This window comes from Scardinius erythrophthalmus (genome assembly GCF_964197995.2).
Source record: "Scardinius erythrophthalmus genome assembly, chromosome: 12".
Lineage (NCBI taxonomy): Eukaryota > Metazoa > Chordata > Actinopteri > Cypriniformes > Leuciscidae > Scardinius > Scardinius erythrophthalmus.
In genome coordinates this window covers 34,483,575-34,506,384 of record NC_138232.1, presented here as the reverse complement: position 1 = coordinate 34,506,384, position 22,810 = coordinate 34,483,575, and the positions used below count along the sequence as shown (strand labels likewise).

Genomic DNA, 22,810 nt, shown 5'->3' with positions numbered 1-22,810 from the left:
GAAAAATAGTAAGCAGCACAACTTTTTTTAACATTGATGATAATAAGAAATGTTTCTTGACCAGCAACTCAGCAAATTAGAATAATTTCTGAAGGATCATGTGATACCAGAGTAATAATGCTGAAAATTCAGCTTCACCATCACAGGAATAAATTAAATTTTAAATATATATTAAAACATTTATATGAAATATATTAAAACCTGAAAATAAACAATTTCAGGATTTTGAATTAAAAAAAATGAAAAAAGAAAAGAAATCTGATGAGAAAAAAAGACATTTAAGATTATGCACTATTTCTTTTTCTTATTCACTAATTAAATAAATTAGATTTGTGGGGGGAGGGGGCTTTTCACAAATTATGCTTAATTTACAAGAGTATAATATTACATACATATACACACACACATCATACTTAATATTTTTCTGAACAGCACAACTTTAAACACTACTGTATACTGAGCGAGAACAGATTGGCCGATGACTAATATAATGCAGAAGGAAATGGTTAACAAGTGTATTTATCCCTAAACCAAAAACACAGATGGATGACATCATCTTGGCGTTTTTAGCCAGATAGAATCAATCATCTCTAACCTACCGCAACTTTAACTGTTAAATGACTCAGCATCAGCATCCTTTAGAAATTTAGCTTCACTTTTATCTTTTGCTCTCACATTTTCTACATTTCCTATATCCTAAATCTCTACCTGACGGCAGAATCCCAGCAGCAGTCCAGGAGGTTGCTGACTCCAGAACACATTCAGTGTAGCACGTGCTTCATGTGTTTACCTGACATTTAGGCCATAGTATAAATGTCAGATTAGCCTGAAATTCACTAGGTGACCTATATCACCACTGGAACTGCTTAAGCATTTGAAAGAATGTTATCCATGATTAGCTCACATCTGAAAGCATGGCCAGCTGTGTTTTTGGTAATGAGATTAAGCCTTGTGTTACTTTAGACACACAATCTCAGAGAAGATCACTATCAAGTGATACACTCCCTTTTTGTACAAGCTAATCATACCGTTCAGAGAGCAGCAGTTTTTAATTAGCCAACATTTCTCAAAAACATTTTGAAAAAGAATGCAAATGATCTCTAACATATTTTGTTTGGCCTATTTTTATGTCTAAAGATTTGGGCTGATGTCCAAAAGGTTTCAGGTTTGTTATAAATTCCACTAACCTCCTGAACAAGAGATTTAAAAACTACAGTTGTGTGCAAGATTTTGAGCGAATAACGTTTACATCTTGGTCTTTTCCTCACAAATACACTATCGTTCAAGTCAGTAAGTCAAGTCAATTTAGAGTCAGTAAGATTTTTGTTGTTGTTGTTGAAATTAATACTTGTATTCAGCAAAAATGACAGTAAAAACACTTATAATGTTACAAAAGATTTCTATAGATTTCAAATAAATTAACTTTCTATTCATTATAGAATTCAAGGGGAGGAAAAGGATCAAGGTTTCCACAACTATCTTAGAATATGATTTAGGATTGATCACGTAATAATGAAGATTAGAGTAATGATGCAGAAAATTCAGCTCAGTGATTTTACAGTACGTGTACTTAGTGTACTTCCATAAGAAAGTGTTGGATAACTACATGGGTTAAGGTTAGGTTTAGGGGCAGGTTCAGTGTTAGTACATAGTTATTACTCAGTTATTGTAATTACTATAATAAGTACATAGTATGCACATGAGGAACAGGACTGTAAAATATGTTATCATTCACTTTCCTTTTCCTTGTAAGGAGAAGAGCAGCCTGGACTTCATATTTGGTCTTCAAAACAACTAATTTTAAAGTTATGCAAAACAAAGCAAGTCATGCATGTTTGCAATAAACATGGGACTGCAATAAATGCTAATTTTCAGTTAGCTAAAACTACTCAATTTAAATTTGGATGCAAGTGTGTTTCTAATAGGTGGATAGAATCTTGTGTGTCTATATAAACAGTCTGATTCTCCTAAATAACATGAGGAGCCCCTGCTGAGTAAGGAGAAACTGGACACCAGAGCAGCTGAGATAACACAGAGAAACCTTCTGTAACATGTGTGCGCACACACACACACACACACACACACACACACACACACACACACAAAACTGGCCTCAAACTATAAACCTTATCCTGATGCTGACACACACAATGCAGATGGATCAACTTTCTAAACGTCACTCTACTCCTGGAGATTTATACCCGAGGACAGTAAAAACTCACACACATATGTTGTAAACTCAACATCTCAGGCCAGAGTCACGCTGTATCACACTGCTCTGTAACCCAGCATCAAACAGAGCCCTGTTTTTAAATCTAAATCCTTCCTGATCCGACCTTTACAAGGCCTCAGTTCAAAGGCAGGAGAATACTTCAATCTGACATTCCAAATGAAAAAGGGTCAATCCATGAAAGCAGAAATCCCCACCAAAGTCTGTTCTTGGGGATTAAAGTGCTCAAACCCACAAAAAGGAGCAAGAGAGAAGAAAAAAATAGACAAAAACAGAGATAAATTATAAAACAGTAGAATGTGCTCATTGATAGACTGATTTTAGGTGGTGTTGGCCTATCACAGAGTCACTATGTTGAGAAAAATAGTGTTTGTTCAACTAAGATCCTAGTTCCATCCTTACTGGTAGCAGACAAACAAACTACAGTGGTAGTTATACATCCGAGCTGGTTATAGGTTTGGATCCATGAACCATCTCCACTGATCAAGCACTTAACCTTAGTTTGGTAGGGGGTCTCTCTATGCTATATGCGTTTAAAACAACATCAACTTAGCAAGATCACACGGATTCGGGGACAATAGCTGACTTCCAAGAAAGCATTTTAAGGTTGTTAATTATGCTTTCTTCAAATAGATCTTCTTTCAGAGCTGCATATACTGTATACTTCACTGAAAAGGCAAACTTAGAATGCATTGCAACAAGCAGCATCAATTTTCAGTGAAAATGGTGTATAGAGTCAATGGAAAATGTCAATTCTAAATGTCATTCAATGGTGCAGAGTATCAAAAAAAAGCTGTCAATCTTATTAAAAATTGACTATTTTATTCAATTTTTGTATGTGGTACATATTTTTATACTTTGTGTCAATAGCTTAGCAACAGGCAAATGTCAAACTCCATTGGAATCAATTGTTAGACGGGTCTTCTGTGCACCATTTCTGTACAGCATTCCAAATCTTTATTATATTTGAGAACATTAGGCACACCATGGCTATACTTCCTCCTCTGCTGTCTGACCAGAGCTACAGTACAAGAACAACATTCTTTATACAAACCATTTTAAACTCATATTTGCAAAATATTTAATAAAGATGAAGTTATTGTACAGTACATTCTGGAAATGTTTCAATAGTGTGTCCATTCATATTCAAACATATATTTTCCTCCAATAAAGTCTCATTTTATCTGCAAACTGATATTTCTGTACTCTACCGTTCATAGGTTTGGATCCAGTAACAAATTTTCAGTAAGTATTTTCCTGAATGATACTTTTACCCAGCAAAAACGCATTAAATTGTTCAAAAGTGCCAGTAAACGTTACAAAACATTTCAAATAAATGTTGCTTACTATTCAAAGAATCTTGAAAAATGTATCACGATTTCTCAACAAACATGAAAAAAATGAAAAAAAAAAAATAAGCAACACATCTGTTTGTAACATTGGTAGGTTTCTTGATCATCAGATCAACATATTGTAATGATTTTTGAAGGATTATGTGACACCGAAGACTAATAATGGCTTGAAAATTTGCTGATAAAAGTTCAGCTTTGATGTCACAGGAATAAATTATAATATATTATAATAGAAAACAGCCATTTTGAATTGTAATGATATTTAACAATATTACTCTTTTTATTGTATTTTTGATTATATAAATGCAGCCTTATACAGCATAAGAGACTTTCAAAAACATAAAATCTTAGGACCCTAAACTTTTGAACGGTAGTGTAGAAGTATGTTGCAATGCAAAGTTCAAAAAGTACAACAGTTGCTCTGAAAAACCACTTTCACTGTTTATGGTTGAAAAGAGGTCATATTGATTTTAATACTGTACATGTCACAATATGCATTGAGTGTTATTTTTTTTTATCTGCACGTTCAATGTTTGTGCGAGTCATTCGAAGGTAAAGTTTTAATTAGATTAAAAATGATCGTTTCAGATAATGTAATTGTCTTAAAGTTTGTACAATTGTGTTTTCAATAGTTTTGAAAAATGTGTTGCACAGTTTGTCTTAGCAATTGAGAAAAGTAATCACATGTGCGGCTTTCTGAAATCCAGCATCTTCAAAGACAACATATTTTACAGAATAAAAATGGTGATATTTGACACCAGAAAGGCCTCTTGTGACCACACTAATTGTGTATCTGGTGCTCTTTATGACTATTGTGACTGAGAACAGAGCTCCCAGGCAGATGATCCGCCTCAAAAAGTGTCACTGCAGAGTGTATTAGTGGCGTCTGATCTGTCATGTGTGCTGGATAACTCTCTCCATCCCCCTGCAGCTAACATAAGGTGTTGTAAATACTTCATGAGCAATATGCCTCTTCAGAGGACACACGAGTGTTGCCTCTAACCGACAGAGACTTCATTGGCTGTCAGTATGAAAACCAGAGGGAGCTCACCGATATTAGTAGAGCAGATTTGCCCATCAGAGAATGAACAAAGTGACAATCAACTACATTCAAGAGATGAGGATATACAAGGGAAATCATTTATTTGCTGTCTTCTTCCTTAGAAACAAGACTTTGAGTTAGATTAGCAGATGAAAAGTTTCTTGTATGTGGGTCAGGTAGTGTTTGTTTGGCAGCTCTCAAACTTGTCTTGACATACTTAAGTGAGTGAAGCAGAGATGAATGAGGTTAATTGGAACACTGCTCCATTGAGAGGCTCCATTGGGAGAGAGGTATCGGGCCAGCGATGGTGCTGAATTCAGCAAGAAGCCCGAGCGGAAACCAGTGCGATCGTGTGGAAACGGGTATCATTCATGGTAACGTGACATCAATGATGTAATGACTCTAATTTGTCGCAGTGGAAGAGAGTGACATAAGAGTGAAAGACTTTCAAATTAATATTCATCCAAAATATTCTATAAAAAAATCTGTAATTTACCCTCACGTCATTCAAAATCCATACGACTTTCGTGGAAGACAATACAATTTTTTTGAAGAACATCCCGGTTAGTCTTTTTAATAAAATGAAAGTGAATGGGGGATTGGGTAGGTAAGCTACAAAACGACAAAAATTAAATAAAATAATTTAAAAAATAATCTACAGTAAAAGTAGTCCATGGCAAAGACTATAGAATAACACAAGACAAATCACTCATATTTGTTTTGAATGGGGAAAAGTGCAACGCTCAGTATGGCGGAATAAGTCCCGCCTTCTAAATGAGAGCCAATTGCCGATTGGTAAAGTCATCGTGTCACTGCAGTTGCAGTTAGAAGCTCCAGTTCCTATATAAAGAGTCAGTGTGCGCTTCCACTGCGCATGAGCTTGATCCAGCCTAGAAATTTTGTTTTCAGTCATGATTTGAGCGTTTAGAAACAATTTATGAGACAGTTGTTGTCAGATTTCATTGGTGATTTCAAATATGAAATTTAATCGTAAGCTTGGTGAACAGTTTTGGAGAATTTGATGTTTCCCCATTCAAAGAGCTAGGAGTTGCACTTGCATGCCCGGGAGGCGTTTCAAAGATGGCCGCCGAGTGAAATGACTTGTCTTAAAGGGACTTTGTCCATAGTGACAACTGTAAAGGTGATGATACACAGGGCAACTTTTTGAGCAATGTTGCCGGGCAATGTTGCCGTCAACGGGCAACCAGATGAGACACAGGGCCCACGACCAATCTAAATTATCCAGATAGAAATTTATTGTCCATTTTCAATGGGAAAGTGCCCAAGCAACAATCGCTCTGCAAGATTGCCCAGCAACATTGCTCAAAAAGTTGCCCTGTGTATCATCACCTTAAAAGTAGTCCATTTTGAGTTCTGTACTTAGCTCTCCTGGATGCATTAATAAGAAAAGTAGATTTGTGATTTAAATTTTTAGAGAATATCGATTATAGAATTTGATATCGTCAAATATATTTAAGCATTTAATCTAGTTTAAAAAAACTGAATATTAATTTAGGAACCCTACTCGAAATGTTTTTGTCTTACCCACTATGGTAAGCCTATTATGAGTGTTTATATTTTAGACCAGTCGGAATGGTTTTCGCGGGAAATTGCGTACCCATGCGTCACCGGCCTGTGCATGTCTCGTCATATCTGTAAATAGAAAAAAGCTGCTCTGGCTACTTTGACGCGTGTATGATGTGAGAGTGGCATTGGTTAGTTGTCTTGTCACAAAGGTAAAGAAAGGTTGGCGTGGAGCAGATAAATCTCGAACCTCCGAGGAATCACCAGTTTAAAAAATAAAAAACGGCGACCAGATGAGAGTCTGCTGACAAAAAAACAGAACACGACAGTCACAGAGCTTGTAATAAAACAAGAACCAACATTGGCGTGGCTTTCCAGGATGGCAAAAACAGAGATTTGAAAAGTTGTAAAAGCGACGTGGAGATGGCGTTTTTATTACTCAATAAGTGAGTAAGATATTTTATTAAACAGATACATTGCCATATGTAGCTCTATAACAGAGTTCATTGTAAAGCATTATCTATTGTGAAGGGTCATTTCAATGTGGTTGTTGTAGCGCTGTGCTGGAATGTATTTTCAACTTCTTCACCTAGCCAGCTTGAGATCCTTCCCATCTAAACTGGTTATATCTGATAAGCCAAGTAGTGAATGTTTTATGAGAAGTATGATAAACATGCATCTGCACAGACACACAGAGCAGAAGCACAACCAAAACAATGTTCTTCTGCAAAATGCATGCAGTTTTGTTTTTTAACTGCTAGAGGGCCAAAAGTTACATAGTATAGCTTTAAACTTTGGTCTTTTCATCACACAGATATCATATGGCTTTTGAAGACATGGGATATAGCGAACTAGCCATATGGATAGTCATACTAATCAAATTTCTCCTTTTGAGTTCCATAGAGAAAAGGCTATATGGGTTTAGAACGACATGTTTAAATAAATGGCAATTTTTTAAACTGGGTGACTATTACCGATATTCTAACCGAGAGATCTAGACTCTAACCGATCTAGATCGAGATTCTAAGTAACCGACACTAACATCAGAGATTATGAGTGTGTCCTGATCTGGAATTTTCAGTCCAGATCATTTTCCCCCGAGTATAAAGCAGTGACAAGCCACAGCCTGAGCTGGAGTAAGAAAAAGAAAAACCTAAATCTCATTTAGCCAATCCCAACAACCTCTCTGTAAATCTCTTTGGAGGCCATAAGCCAATTATGCAATTAAATTAAGCATGCACACAATAGCCAAAAGCAAAGAACAGTTCAATACGTGTCAGCAACGCTTTATTAATACTTTCCTTCCTTCTGACCATAAAGAAGCATACTGTACCTGCTTCTCTTTTGCCAGCTCTTCCTCCTCCCTCTCGACCTTTCTTTAGCACTGCCTTAAACATGGTATAATTCCCACCTTTACTGCGGTCTTTTGTTCCTGCAGAAACACAAAGTTTTTGAAGAGCACATTTAGAAACACAATGTATATATGGTAACTTATAGCAATTGTTAAAAGAAGAAGATTTGGTCAACACCACAATGCTTTGGGTGAGTAATTTAAACAAGTCACAAACAACTAACACAATGGAAAATAAAAACCCCTCCCTATTCATTTTATGTATGTGTGAGTTGCCACCTCATGACGGGAGGAATTGGTTGATGAAGTTCCCACATTCCACATCTAATTAACGCTCTGCTGCCTGGTCTTAGGCATATAAACAAATAAATAAAGAAACAGTGAATGCCAGCAGTACCCACACACTGTAAACTGTTGCACGCCACTCACTACACAATCCATTAAATGTGAAATAAAAATACATTTAACAGCACAAACTGAAGCAAAACTGAAAGACCTTAGTAGGCAAGGAAAGACCAGTTGCTATAAACAACTCAAAATAAGAGGGAAACTAGTGTGCCACTGTCCTTCATGAGTCCATTCCATGTGTCCACACGGCAGCTGTCCACACTGACACGTCTCTCAGACAATGGAAGGAAATACCAGCCCGTCTACCAAACCTCCACTTGATTCGAAAATAGCAGAATGGATCTGTCAGCTTATCTGAGTATCCAGGATCTCTCAGTACAGGCAGGTCAGAGGTGGACTACAACGCAATTTTTCCGGATCTTATGAAATCATAATGTTACTTATTATGAGTAGAAGTCATAATCACCACCCACGAAATATGCAAAAAAATGGACAAAGCGTGGCTGAGCTGCATTATAGAAGACAGTGTTTTCGCTATGTCGTTTCCAAAACTCATTTGTTTGACCTTCCTAAGGCTGACAAACTTACAGTGGATGAAACTTGTTTTAAACACTGTTCCTGAACATTAAAACCCAAACGTTTATCTGTGCGCTGTACATTTTATGGAGAACAGCTTGTTTTCTGTAGCTTTTGTAAGCTCTCACTTTTGTAAAACGGTTCAAAAGGACCTCCTTAGGAAAATTAGCCATGGTTTTGTGATCGATTACGGTTTATTACCTTAGTTTTCCGACAAATATCACAATTAAATGGTGGATAACATTGTATCTATATTAAATTTACAAAAAAAAAAAAAACATACCACTCTGAAAAGTCCTGTGAAATCTGTGTTTGCAAAGTCTGTGCATGAAATCTGTTCTGTACTATCCTCTTGTTCGTTAACATTGTCAGGATCTGAATCAAGCTTGAATTGCTTTGAAATAGACGCCATTGTTAATATTTACACTAAAGAAGAACTTGCTGTTATGGGGGGGCGGGACATTTACCGAACACGTGCTAAGTGCTGCCAATTATAACACACTGAGCTAACTAACCAATCACAGCACATTTCGTATTTCGGAAGGAGGGGCTTAATTGAAATTGGCGTGTTCGAGCCAGACTGGGGAGAGAGGAGCTGCAACAATGTAAAATATGGGCAAAATAATGTTTTTTTGAACAATCAAGTATGAAAACATTCTAGTACACCCCAAAAACAAAATCAAGAGTTTGTAAAAGGCCATAATAGGACCTCTTTAAGACCTCAATCACACCTAATGCGTTTTTCAGGTTCGAAAACGCGAGGCACATAGCACTGCCAATTGGCCCCGATCACACAGAACTGGCAGTGCGCTGCGTTTTTTTATGTTGCTAAGTAACCAGCAAGTCAGCTGTCCTGTCAGTCTAATCGCGAGCACTTAAAGGTGGTATCAGCGATTTCAGGCCCAAACATAAATGATCACATTCATCTAATATTTCGCTAGCTGCACGCCCCATAAGCATGCTGTCAAAAAAACGCGTCTCTCTAGGTAGCCTAGGCTCTGAGATCTGCACACAAAAACAGTTGGTATCAAAATCACTCAAAACCAAAATAAATAGTGTTCCAACCAATCACCAACAGGGGCGGGTGTTGTGAGGTTTTGCGCTCGTGCACGGCTGCCTATGACGGCTGCACGCGAAAACCTCACAACACCCGCCCCTGTCAGTGATTGGTTGGAACACTATTTGTTTGGGTTTTGATTGTTTGGCCAAACAGACTGAAAACAGCTGTTTTTGTGTGCAGATCTCAGAGCCTAGGCTACCTAGAGAGACGCGTTTTTTTGACAGCATGCTTATGGGGCGTGCAGCTAGCGTAATATTAGATGAATGTGATCATTTATGTTTGGGCCTGAAATCGCTGATACCACCTTTAAAAAAAAATTAAAAAAAAAAAAAAATGCAATGACATCGAGCGCTTTTTCCGCCCGAAGTTGCTATTTTTTCAACTGCAAAAAACACGAGACGCAGCAGGCGGTGAAATGCGAGGCACCTGGAGCGCATAAACAGTGCGCAGAACGCTCACTGCCATAGGAAAACAATTGAAAAAAGGCGCCTCTCACTGCAAAAAAAGCGTTAGGTGTGATCGAGGCCTAAAAGTGTACTTGTCCAGTCAACGCTTTTAACCTCAAATTTATTTTCATACAGTATGAAATTTCAAAACCTGAGATTAATTAATAATTTAAATAATAACCCAGGGTAAAGTATGACCGGAAAGAGGCATGGAACAACATGGTTCACAATTTTAAAATATGACCCTGGGGTAAATATGAAAAGCCCAATTGAGTGATGGACTGACTAACGCTTTGTTTTCTGTGGTTCCGAAAAAAGGATTGTTTATGCAGAAAATCAGAAAAAGAAAAGAAGAAAAGAAAGAAAATAGAGTAGCAGTGTGCAACATATCTTTGTGGGGAAATGACTTAGGGGTATTAAGAAATGGTTCTTCAGACTGTTGGTTTGGGCTTAAAAACTATCACCATCAGCAACCGATTTTGCTGATTCCTTCCCTCAGCCACAGGACTGCTAGCCATAACCAACCAGAAGCAATCAAACAAAAAAAGAACAAATAAATGGAAATGAAACAATGCAATATACGGGAAACATTTGAAATTATTAAAGAAGCAAATTATGTTTTAGAAATGATGCATCACAGCTGTGCACTTACAGTACTATAATTTGTTACAGTTTTGGAGACAAACTCTGGAATTGATTAGATTGTGTTCTGTTAATGTCAAAATTAATTGTTCAAGTCTAAAAAGCAGCACGGAACTGGTTCAATACTAATTGCCTGGATTTAAAAGGAGCCACATCCTGTCGTTCAGAGACGTGGGTTTTGAAACACAAGCCTAAATGACATAATGAAAAACACATCACAGACATTGTGCCCATCCAAAGACCATTTTATTTTCTCATCAACCATCATTTCCTCTTCTTCTATACATCTTAGGCACATATGCACCCCAGGAACATGAAGCAGAGTCACACAACGCCTGGCTTCTTGTCAGGCCACATACTGTACAGATTTGCAGATTCACTGTCACAAAGATGATGTCACAATGAACTTCCTCTGGATAGTGCTGGATACAAGGAAAACAGGCCTGGTGACTTACTGAGAAAAAGCACATACAGGCAGAACTCTGAAAGAAGATCTAAACTTTTCACTCTTGTTTTATAATGTAAGTCTATGGGATGTTTCACTACTAAAAGGATTATTACAAAAACCCTCAATTTTGTACTAATAGTAGCTTTTTCATGGATGGATCATAAATATTGGCTAACAATTTACCGTCACAACTGATATCTATTTATGGTCGTTCTTCTTTTAAAGTCATTGATTTCCGTTTGAGAAGCTAAAAAAGACCCGACCAAATCATCCCTGCGCGTGACTGAAAATCAAATTACAGACTCCAGAAAAGCGCATTAGAGCTTCACCAGTCTTGGAACCGAGCAACTGGAAAGCTCTGGTTTGACCACCGCTGGCCCTCCACCGTGAATAACGTTTTAAGTTGTACTTTCTAGTAATAGCAGGTTTCTGTGGGCCATGACTGCAGCCTGAATGTGAGTTTAATTGGATGAAAGCTGAGATATATCAGAGGCTGGAGGGAAAATAGAGGATGACAAGAAATAAGGTGGCGTCTTGGGTGGATACTGAGGGAAGAAAGCAAAACATGACTTAAATGTATAGAAAACAGAGAAAGCCATGCATTCAGAAAACACAAAAGTACATTCAGTCGCATAATGCTGAGAGCTACAGTACATGACAATATAAAACAGCTGAATGGGACCTTCTCATTCAAATGACACATTCAGAAACACATTTGTAGCGCAAATGAACGACTCGTCTTAAGCGTTTCAGAATTGGCGGTGCTCGTTCACTGAGTGGGAAATGAGGACAGCTTTTTCTAAATGGGTTTTATGGCTGAAACCTAAGGGAAAATGGCCTTGTTTCCTTTTATGGACAATCTGGCCTAAATCTCCCCACTTTACCATTTGAATAAGACATGACGACACATGGGGGTCTTATACAAATGTGCGGCCCTCACATCAAAAGCTGTCAAGCTTTTCAGGACTAACAAGAGCACATTTTTTATACAGAAGGTTACTGGTTTTGTGAGCAATTATGCAAGAACTAGTTTCCGTGATCCTCCAGCAGATCAGTGTCAGCATTCACTTTTGACATTTATTTCCAAAGTAAGCAGTAAAAGGGGTAAATCTCACAAAGTGGTGTTTCTGCCTATTTTAAGATTATTTAGATAATTAATGAGCACCAATTTAAAGAGGTAATAGATTGTGGCAAATATTTAACCTTTTAAGAGCCCTATCTCATCAAGAACGCTTGTATATCGTCGCTGTCGTGCTCCAAAAACGCTACTTTAAGAAATAAAAAAACAAAACAAAAAACACTTGCAAGTGTCATTATATTATTAACATATGACCAAAATCATGTTGCAAATGGAGTTACGAGGTCTTGAACAGCAAATTTTGGACATGCGCGTTTTGTCCGTCATTAGATGCGGCTGTAAGTCACATTATCTTTTCATCAACTTACATGCTATGAAGTTTACAGTAGCACTGTAAAAAAAAAAAAAGTTGCTGTCTCAAATAAAGTACAATCAACTAGGATGTTTAAGTCATTTCAACTTAAATTACACTAAACTGACTTAAAAAAAATCGAATCTTGAATCTTTTTAGTTGAAACTTAAAGTCAAAAATTGCTTAACTTATTTGATGAGTTAAAGCAATGTAAAAACATGTTGTCATAACTTATTGAAAGAAATAAAAATGATGAAACATGGAGACACAAAGTTACAGCCCGACAGCGACAATAATATAGGATTTGTTGTACTGCCTCATCGGTTTTAAATATGTTTTATGATTTATTTATTTTTACACATCAATTACTTTTATTAAAAAATAATTGGGGGGGGGGTGCAATTAAGCATAGATTAGATTTGCTTTTTTTGTGAATTATTATCATTATTATTACTATTACTTAAAATGATTATTTTGGGGGGAAATACAACATAGACATTTCACGAGATTCACCTGGTTGATTGTATAGCTCAAGTGATTGTAGGCACATGATGGGAGAAACTATCCACAGAACCACCACGACATCTGTTTTCTCCACTCTTCCAATGGGTTTTTATTTACAGTAAACATGACATCATGGTGCGAGAACATGATGTCACCATGATGACATCCACAGAGCAATGACTAACCTAAACTTATACAGTAGATCTGATGATCTAACTGATTTGCTATACTTTAGACATCTGAAGTAGATTAAAACATTGCAAGGCAAATTTTCCAACTTCAGATCCCACTTCAATACAGCCAGTAACCAAAGCTAAATCTTGCCATCAACATAATGTGATGAAAAAGAGAAGGATGTTCAAAGGCGCAGTCTATTTGAATCCGTTTGGATGGCAGTGTAACAATCCACACTTCATTTCACTAACCTATAGACACCCTGTGGACATTAACTAGCCCACCCTTTCAGTCCAGCTCTTTTCAGGTCAAACATTAGCTCATTCTCTCCTGCTGAGTTAAACACAGTCAATTAAACTATTAGTCTGCCATTAAAACACTAGAGCGACTTTAGCACTAGCAAGACTGTGCAAGCCTGTACTTCCAATAATGAGTAAACATGGGAAATGCTCTAAAGGTGTTGACAGGGATATGGAAAGCTGGTGTTCACGACATCCAAACAAGTACTAAAACGGAGAGCATGTATCACTCACTAGATCGCTTCTGGAATTACTGAGTAAATGAGCAGTTCTTGGGATTTGATGATTTTTCCAGTCATAACTACTTCTGTGGCACTCTCTTTTCTGCTGCCAGAATTCCTGTACGAAAACAACCATCCCTTTTCATTTTATTACGACTTTGCAAGTCGCTGGCTTCTGAGGAACTACAGAAGACATTAGGGCTCGCATAGACTAGTCGGGTAGTCGACTACTTTAATCAATATTCGTGCTGTCGGAAACCATACTCGAGTGAAAATAACCATACAACGCACTTGTTTCTCTTAATGCAAACCAACCAGCCATGACCCCGAACAAAGGGAATGAGGCAGGAGGATGATGACAGTGAACAGAAATTTGTCTTATTCTATTATAAACTACTGAGTCAAGATCTTAGTGATGCGAGTAAAGATCTGTTATTGTTTTTACTGTATATGTTCTATAGTACCTTGTCCTCTAGGCTAACTAATATAAATTGTATAAATATATTTATGCACATATCGTTCGACGTCAAAGACGCAGATGTTGTTATATAATGATGCTTGTCAAATTACAACGTGTTATATACAAAATTAAACCAGTTATTTTAATTCATTTTATAATAGGCCTTCAGGAGATGTAATTGTTGCAACTATTGGGGTGACAATTAATAAACACTTGTTGGTCAGTTTTAATGACAATTAATGACAGAATTTTCATTTTTGGGTGAACTATACCTTTATAGAGCACATTAGTACCCGCCCACTTTTTCAGTGTATTTTTTCCCATAGGGATTTTTTATTTATTTTTATCTTTGCTAAAGTGTCATAACTTGGAAAGCAATGAATGTACAAAGCCAACCAGCAGAGGTGAATCACAACATTAAAACATTTTGGGGAAAAAAAGAAAGACAAATGTACAAGACTGTACTTAATGGCTAATGAGGGAAAGAACTACAATCCCATGAAGGACTGCAAATGCCAATCGAATTAAACTAATCTAAAATCTTTTTAAAGTAGCTGATTCTATCTGTAGAAACAGCTACTTTAATTCATTCCCTGCAAGCTCTTTTGGCACAATTTGCTCGCAGACACACTGATTTTGGAATTTTCTGCACAGAATCATGGGTAATGTAGTTTCACTGTTAAATACGATTTTAGTTGAAATAACGTGAACAGATAGATTCGAGATAGATCATCAATTATCAGCCTTGAAGCTCACAAGAGGTTTTTAAGGTTTATAAGTTATTGTTAAGAATCAATTTCCCTAAGGAGAATTTTTTTTTTACTCACGACCGTACGTTGCACATAGCCACAACTATCCTAAACAGAGATGGCACACATTATTGCAAATATAGAGACCTTTTCATAAAGCTATTATGGAAACAGTGCAAGGAATGCTCACAGTGAAAGTGCAAGACACTGAAGGAACATAAGTATTAAGCTGTGGGATAAGGACAATATCTTCTTTCACGAAAACCCACAAGGCATGTGGTCCATGCTCTTGATTTAGTAAAATTCAGTATAATTTGATAGGGTTCAATAGAGCGTGCAACAACAGATTCGGTGATCAGAACAATGGCAGCAAGCTTCAAAAATGAAATCCTACTCTGCTTACCACAAGTGATCTGATTACTTTTCAGGCCGAGGGCAGCAATAACAGAAGTCTACTGAACTGAAAACATTAACTAACTGAATCAAGAGGGCTTTAGGGTACAGTGTGGAAAAGAGACATGAAATGCAAGGTTTTAATGACAAACATGCATGGATGAAAGGTTCAGCTGACCTTTACAAATGCAAGAACAAACACATTCCATTACTTTGTCAAAACTAGTATAACGTGTGTGTGTGTGTGTGTGTGTGTGTGTGTGTGTGTGTGTGTGTGTGTACACCTGTTCAGTGTCAGTTGGCTCCTGACCCTTGCTGGAAAGTCTCAGGTACATCACATTTTTTCTCAAAAAGAGCATGTGTGTAAAGAGGAAAATAAACTTTCAAGTGGCTTTTCAGGCTTCAAGTGTTGATTTAAAGGTCCAAAGTTCCTGACCGTAAGTATTTGCCACTCAAAATATCCACATGTGATGCCTAACTCTTTTCCATTCAGTGTAGAGCAGTATTGTGTGGCTCAAACATTTTCATTAGCCTAAGGTTTCAAAGAAAGAGTTTCAAGAAAGCAGCTGTCACATACTTAGTGTGCAAAACAGAAAAGAAAAAAATCCCTTTATGGTTGAGCAAAAAAAAAAAAAGATCAACAAACAACTATTAATCAGGATAATAAATTACTGAACTGTTCGTGAACTATTTTGTGTAGAAATTATGATCAGTGTTGCACGTGACAGCAGAAACATCACAGCATGACAGACCATTCAATCACTGGTAAACTTAATCTATCCAACAAAAGACGCTTATAAAACAACTTTGAAGTAAATAACACAACTGGTAAGCAACATGCTCTGAAACGCGAACGTTTGACATCAACACGAACGCTGCAGAAACTCTATGCAGCGACTTCACGAGACCAAAACTCGCAAAGGTTGTCAGATTTAACTTTGTTTCGTGTACACAGATGTTTCAGAATTAAAGCTTGTAGGAAACTTACCCGTTTTAAGAGAGATACCACGCAGACTCTGCCTCACACACGCGTTTCTCGCTCAGAATCACTTCATGACTGGAGTGAGTGAGTGAGTAAAGGAGTGAGTGAGTGAGTGAAGGAGCGCGTTCCATCAACTCCTCCCTCTCGCGATTCCCTCAATCAGTCAGTCAAGAAACGGACGCACGCTCCCGCCCGCCTGTGTCTCTGAGCGGGGAACGTGACAAAACTTTCTTTCCTCAGTATTTTTTAAAATACATATAAAATCCTATTTAAGATGTGAAATCATGCCTCCATCAAATATCTCAAACTCACACATTTTCACAAGATGACAATAATCATTATCATAATACATTTTAATAATTAATTTGAATACTTTGGTTTGAGCAGTTTTTATGTAACTTTTTTAAATATTTAATCATTTCATACGTTTTCCTTTTAATTATTTACATAATTTTTCTGAGGGTTTTGGTGCTGAAAACAACAGCAGTACAGCAATGGTTTTCACTTATGACATATCTTATCAATTTGCTATTTATAGCTAAATTTAGTATACATAAATATAAATGTAATTATAATTTAAAGGCAGAAGTTCAACAATATAAAAACAATATTCATTTCGAAAACTAAGAAAGCTGTAAAAACATTTTAATGTTTTTAATTCATTTATATTATTTATTATTTAATTTAATTTATATCTTTTGATTTATTTTTGTTGTTTATCCTAATATTCCCTGACTGTATTTGTAAAGTAGTTCGTTTCGTTTGTCTCACTTAAAAAAAATATTGGCCTGTTCAAGTTAACCCTCATGCTAGTTAAAAATTCTCACTGATACAATGGCCAGCTTTAGCTCTTTAATTTCAGTCCTGTTAGGTTCCAAACTATTAATTGTCTTACAATAGTCTAAATATCAAATCAAGTTATTAATAAAAAAAAAGTTCATGAGCATGACCAAAGAATATTTTTGAAAGTCCGGTTTACGCTTTTATAGATACTTTCCCTACATTACGCCAAAATTGTAATACTTTTGTTATTTATCATGATTGATCGTTTTGTTTTCATGATACAGTGAAGCAGGAATTGACCACTAATAAATCTGTGCCGACAGTAAAAGCTCAACAGGGATCAAGGAAATTAATATACTGATAAGGATCAGGGGTTTCATTCCCTCAAACCATTAGTCCATCTATAATACCCATCCTATCATATCTAGTGATATAGTACTGCGTTCCTGTGCAGTCTTTTCCACTCTTTAGCGCCCCCGTGTGGCTATCGATGGAACAACTTTCTAATTAAAGGGATAGTTCACCCAAAAATGAAGATTCTGTCATCATTTACTCACCCTCATGTCGTTCTAAACCTGTATGAATTTCTTTCTTCTGCTGAACACAACAGAAGCTATTTTGAAGAATGTTGGTAACCAAACTGTGGTAGTCATTGACTTCCATAGTATTTCTTTTTTCATACTATGGAAGTCAATGGCTACCATCAACTGTCTGGTTACCAACATTCTTCAAAATATCTTCTGTGCTCAGCAGAAGAAATAAATTCATACAGGTTTAGAACGACATGAGGGTGAGTAAATGATGACAGAATCTTCACTTTTGGGTGAACTATCCCTTTAATACATCGCTGTTAGAATGCTTTAACACAATTTGTAGTGTGAAAAACACCTGAAAATAAAATTGAATCGTAGCTTCTTATGGTAGAGAAATAAACAACATAATCCAACATCAAATATTAAAAAAACAAATGTCATCTTTATTACATCTAAATATTCTGATAGTAATAACTTTTGCCTCCATAAGGTCTCTTACATATACACACAGTTCTACATAGCGTTTTATCATGGCACAGTTTTTTGTGCTTAGTAGCACAGATCACGGTTGTACAATAAACTGACGTAGTTGTGCAAGACTCCATGGAACATACATTAATCTTTACATTAAGTAGGCTACAGCAATGAGATCAGACAAAATGACGTTTTTGTTTCAATTGCACAGAACATTATTAGTGTTTTTTAGCTTCTTTTTTTTTACACTGCTATTATTTCTTTATTAGACTTTTCAGCCAATATGTAATTTAGTTACACCTTTTCATTTTGCTCAAGAACTGGGGTGACTATAATACATGCCATTTAAAAAAAAAACATGAAAAATCAAATCATAAAAAGATGGTTCAAGTTCTCAGTAAATCAGACCTTAAACACGTGTTGCTGTTTAAAAACAGCAGATACTGAAAAGTAAATCTTTGGCTCACACTCAATCCCGGGTCAAATTCAAGTTAATTTAATGGAGCGTTTAATGTCATCTATTCTCACGCACACTTTCCCACTCGCACCTGCAGACACACACCCAACACAAATGAAAATGAATGTCGCTGCACCGGACACACAAAACAAATGAAATTTGTTGAATGAAAATGAACCAGTCACTTCAAATGCAACAGCTTGTCCATACAACAGTCTTGGAATCCACTGATCCAGATATGTCTTAAGGAGTGACACGTCCTTGTTATATTCTATCTATGGCTACACGTTACATGAACAATTACGCACAAACGTACATGCCTACACCCATGAGTCAGGTGAGGCCGGGTAGGGCTGAGTTCTGTAAGAAGGCCTGCGTGTGGTGGAGTAGAAGTCCACGTAGTTGGTATTGGGTTTGAGCACCTGCCTCTCGCTCACCACGGGATAACGGACCGGCTCGTCCAGGTAGGCGTCCTCGTAGCCCATCGGAGACGACAGGTACATTCCAAAAGTGTCATAGGTGCTTTGATTTGAGTCATCTGGGTAGTAGAGCCGGCCATGCTGAGAGAAGAGACAAAATGAGTGCCTTTTATGTTCATGTATGAACAGTGACAACAAATAACTTTTTCTAAACATAATCTAGTGGCTCTTTCCTCACAAGGTGAGGTTACATTTTTGTATTTTATATATATATATATATATATATATATATATATATATATATATATATATATATATATATATACATACATACATATATACAAGGAAATAATTAAGTCTCTAGGTTTCAGGGTTATGTTTCAACACTTACCATCATAGTTATCCCACACTAACGTCTAATCTATTATTCAATGATATAAAAAGTCATCTGAAATATCTCCTCTTTTAACATCACTTTATCTTATATTTTGGTAGGTTGGTCAGAAGATGATCTTAATTTGGTAACCCTGTTTCAAGTACCTTTTTTTTTTTTTTACTTATTGTAGAAATATCAGCATTAAAGGGGGGGTGAAATGCTATTTCATGCATACTGAGTTTTTTACACTGTTAAAGAGTTGGATTCCCATGCTAAACATGGACAACGTTTGAAGGAGTATTTCTGTGCCAAAAATTGTCCTTCCGGTTTGTCACAAGTTTCGGAAAGTTTTTTTCGAGTATGGGTATGTGTGACGTCAGATGTAACGGAATTTCCTTATATGGGTCCTAAGGGCACTTCTCCGGTAAGATCGCGGGCGCACGCGCACTCGCAGACCAGAGCAAGAGAGCGAAAGCAGTTCGCCATCAAAGCGCCCTGCCCGGCTTTTGGGAAGCCAATATCACCAAAGAAGTGTGTTTTTGGTTGCCAGGGCAAGACAACCCTGCACAGATTCCCAAAGAACCCGGCGTTAAGGCACCAGTGGATGGAGTTTGTTTTTCCTGAGCATAAACGGAGTTGTGTAGACTGTTTGTTCCCTGCATTTCGACGATGATTGTTTTATAAACAAAGCCCAGATCGACGGATTTGCAGATCGTCTAATGCTTAAGGAACGAGCAGTCACAATGATAAAGGTTCGGTGAGTAAAACTGCTTCTATTGTCTCTGTGTGTTGTTACTGGCTCGGCGCGTTAGCACAGCTTTAGCTTCGCCCACACGGCCCGCCTCCAGACGCTCGTTTTTTTCCGGAAAGACTCGGTACAGCCTATCTTTCTTTGATAAAAATAATAAAACTAAAGACTTTTTGGAGATATGAAGGATGCAATACTACTCTATAGGTACTCAAGATTAACAGGAGATTGAGTGAAAATGAGCATTTCACCCCCCCTTTAAGGCCTTTTCACATTAACATAAAAAGTTCCATTTTCACATACAATAAGTTAGTTCAGACAGGCTGAATGAAAATTCATGTTCTCTCTCTGACATTAAGAGGCACTTATAGAATAGCAGAAATACCCTGGTTATGGAAACTTTCCATTTCTGACAAAGTCGTAGTTTTATGTAACAGCGCCAGCTCTGGGCATGTGACCAATAGCGTAAATCTTATTGGCTGCCAGAATGTTTCGCAGCGCAATGGAAAACAAGATTTAACTCTAGTTGCATTGACGGTGTCCGAATGTTTGCGTCAGTCAGACGCATTGACGGCAGCTTGTTCAAATAAAAAAATTTGCATCGAATATTCATCTTGATTAGATCTTTAAATTCTAATAAACATCTTGAAGTGTCATGATTTAAAGCTAGTAGCAGCTTGTAAAATATTAAATAAATAACTGTATAACTGTTACTTTTTTAATGTTTTGTACATCTAGATATATACTAATATTTATTCATTTAGTTTGAGATGGCACAATGCAATTTATAAGCATTTAGAATAAGAGATAAATATTTGAAATCTTACAAAAATTTTACATTTTACCTTTATATATGGTACCAGTTTCATACAATGGACCCACATTGAGTGAGACATTAAACTCAGATGCTTGTTTTATTAGTGGTCAAGAAAAAAAAGCCAATGGATTATGTAAACTTCATCTGCTGGGATTAGACGCATTAAATCTACATCAATGGATATCCTTTGCAGAGGGCATATGGCATCTGGGCTCAGCTGGCTTCAGATTTAGCTATTTCTTCTTTTGTTCTGTGAGGCGAGCAAGAGTTAAAGTCACCTGTGACCTGTGGGACTCCTCCGCTGAAGGAGAGGGATAGGAACTGATGAAATAGGCTGACTGCTTTCCAGACCCTAAACACATATAAACACAAATATTAAAACATCTCAATAAATGCTTGTATGTACCAGGTATAGTTATGACCATCCATGTTATCTAATAATTTGATGTTTAAACGCGTTATATTTTATATAAGAGCACAGTCGGAAACGGTTCAACAGCCCAACAGACCTAATGAAGACCTCACTCACACTGAACCCACATTCTGAATCGCAGACCCACAATCAGACCCTCCAGGTTGAAGTACCACCAATCAATGAAGAGTAACTACGGAGGTCAAGTGCTCTTAAATGAATGACCATTACGGCTTCCGACCAGACAGGGAAGTAAAACTGATTGCTCTATTAGTTGAAGAGAGCATGGGTGAAATATCTATTAGTGCATCAGTCCAGCTTCTAATTCACAGACAGATCCTTCTGTTGTTTTTCAAGAGTGCTGTTCCATAAATCATTACCAACTATGCTGCATATTTCTGAATTAAACAAAATATTCAGAAAGAAAGATTTAAATTCATCCACTGGGACTTGACAAGGATGGTGAGGGGAGAAACTTAAGATTATTTGGTTAATGTTGTTTTTCCCTGACTGCACACTCTTGGCAACACCAGTAGAAAAGTCATTTCAGGGGCAGAAAATTCTAATACATTTTAATGGAACATTACAAAAGCCTTTTTTCTTTAAAATACTATAAAGTGTACATACGGTACTAAGAATGTGGGTATTTGCCTGTTAAGACAGAGAACTTGCTCACCTGTATATTGACTTGTGTTTCTGTTGGCGTCTCCATAATAATTATGAAGTTGCATAGATGACTGGGTCCGCCGCTGATTTAAACGATGACCTCTTATACCCAACACGGCCGGGGAAGAGGTGGCACTGCCTCCTAAATGTGTGGAGGACAAAATTAAATATCGATTGTCAATTAACCATTTCAGAGTGCAAAGAAAAAATAAGAAAATGAAAATAAAACGACCAAATAATAATATTAACATCAGCCTATAGAAGCAGTGAGTCATTTCCCTGTAGCTTCTACAGAATTACAATCAGACCCACCTGATTGGATAACGGGTGACATCTGTACGTTGCTGGTTGGCAGAGTAGGTTGGGAACGGTAGCGGTCTCGTTCCAGTGTTGACACTGGAGTTATGAAGTGATTCTGGTTCCATCCATCCTGATGAATCACAGAACACACAGGCCCTGTTTACACCTACTATTATTATACATCTCAGGTGATCCAATCACAAGTGGTAAGCAGACACAGAGTATTTTTTACTACTTCAGGTCATTTTGATGATTGTATTGTTGTTCTCTTCTAGGTTTAAACTGTTATTGTAGTGCAATGGTTGATTTACAAGTATTATGATTAAGCAATTGCTTGCCTTTTTTCCGCAAGGCATTAGTGTATACACTATAAATTATATAAAGCATTTTGAACTTGCATTGCCTCCAAATGTGGTTTGAGTCATCAGATCAGAGCTTTTAGGACACTGTTAAAACTACAACTGTAGCTGCATTTTCCTAATCAGTATTTTTGTCTTGTTTTCCAGTTAAATATCTAAACATCTAAAACAAGATGCATTTAATTGAAAAGTTTCAAGTAATATTTTTCTTGTTTTTAACTCTTCGGAGTCTTGG

General features: G+C 36.9%; 2 protein-coding genes across 5 annotated transcripts in view; both read right to left on the bottom strand.

Moving 5' to 3' along the window:
* Positions 1-16,379, bottom strand: part of tanc1a (tetratricopeptide repeat, ankyrin repeat and coiled-coil containing 1a) — a 76,068-nt gene extending 59,689 nt beyond the window's left edge. The window contains exons 1-2 of one of the 2 annotated variants that reach the window (XM_081381684.1): positions 16,238-16,379; positions 7,482-7,580 (exon numbers count right to left, since the gene is read on the bottom strand). In XM_081381684.1, coding sequence (XP_081237810.1) covers positions 7,482-7,545 — 64 coding nt within the window. In that variant the 5' untranslated portion in view covers positions 7,546-7,580; positions 16,238-16,379. The remainder of the gene's footprint in view (positions 1-7,481; positions 7,581-16,237) is intronic. The other variant, XM_081381683.1, reaches the window with a different exon arrangement.
* Positions 16,380-17,835: 1,456 nt separating this feature from the next.
* Positions 17,836-22,810, bottom strand: part of pkp4 (plakophilin 4) — a gene marked incomplete at its 5' end in the record, with an annotated part of 35,181 nt that continues 30,206 nt past the window's right edge. For all 3 annotated transcript variants that reach the window (XM_081381685.1, XM_081381686.1, XM_081381687.1), the window contains 4 exons: positions 17,836-19,038; positions 21,117-21,190; positions 21,927-22,058; positions 22,229-22,346. In XM_081381685.1, coding sequence (XP_081237811.1) covers positions 18,799-19,038; positions 21,117-21,190; positions 21,927-22,058; positions 22,229-22,346 — 564 coding nt within the window. In that variant the 3' untranslated portion in view covers positions 17,836-18,798. The remainder of the gene's footprint in view (positions 19,039-21,116; positions 21,191-21,926; positions 22,059-22,228; positions 22,347-22,810) is intronic.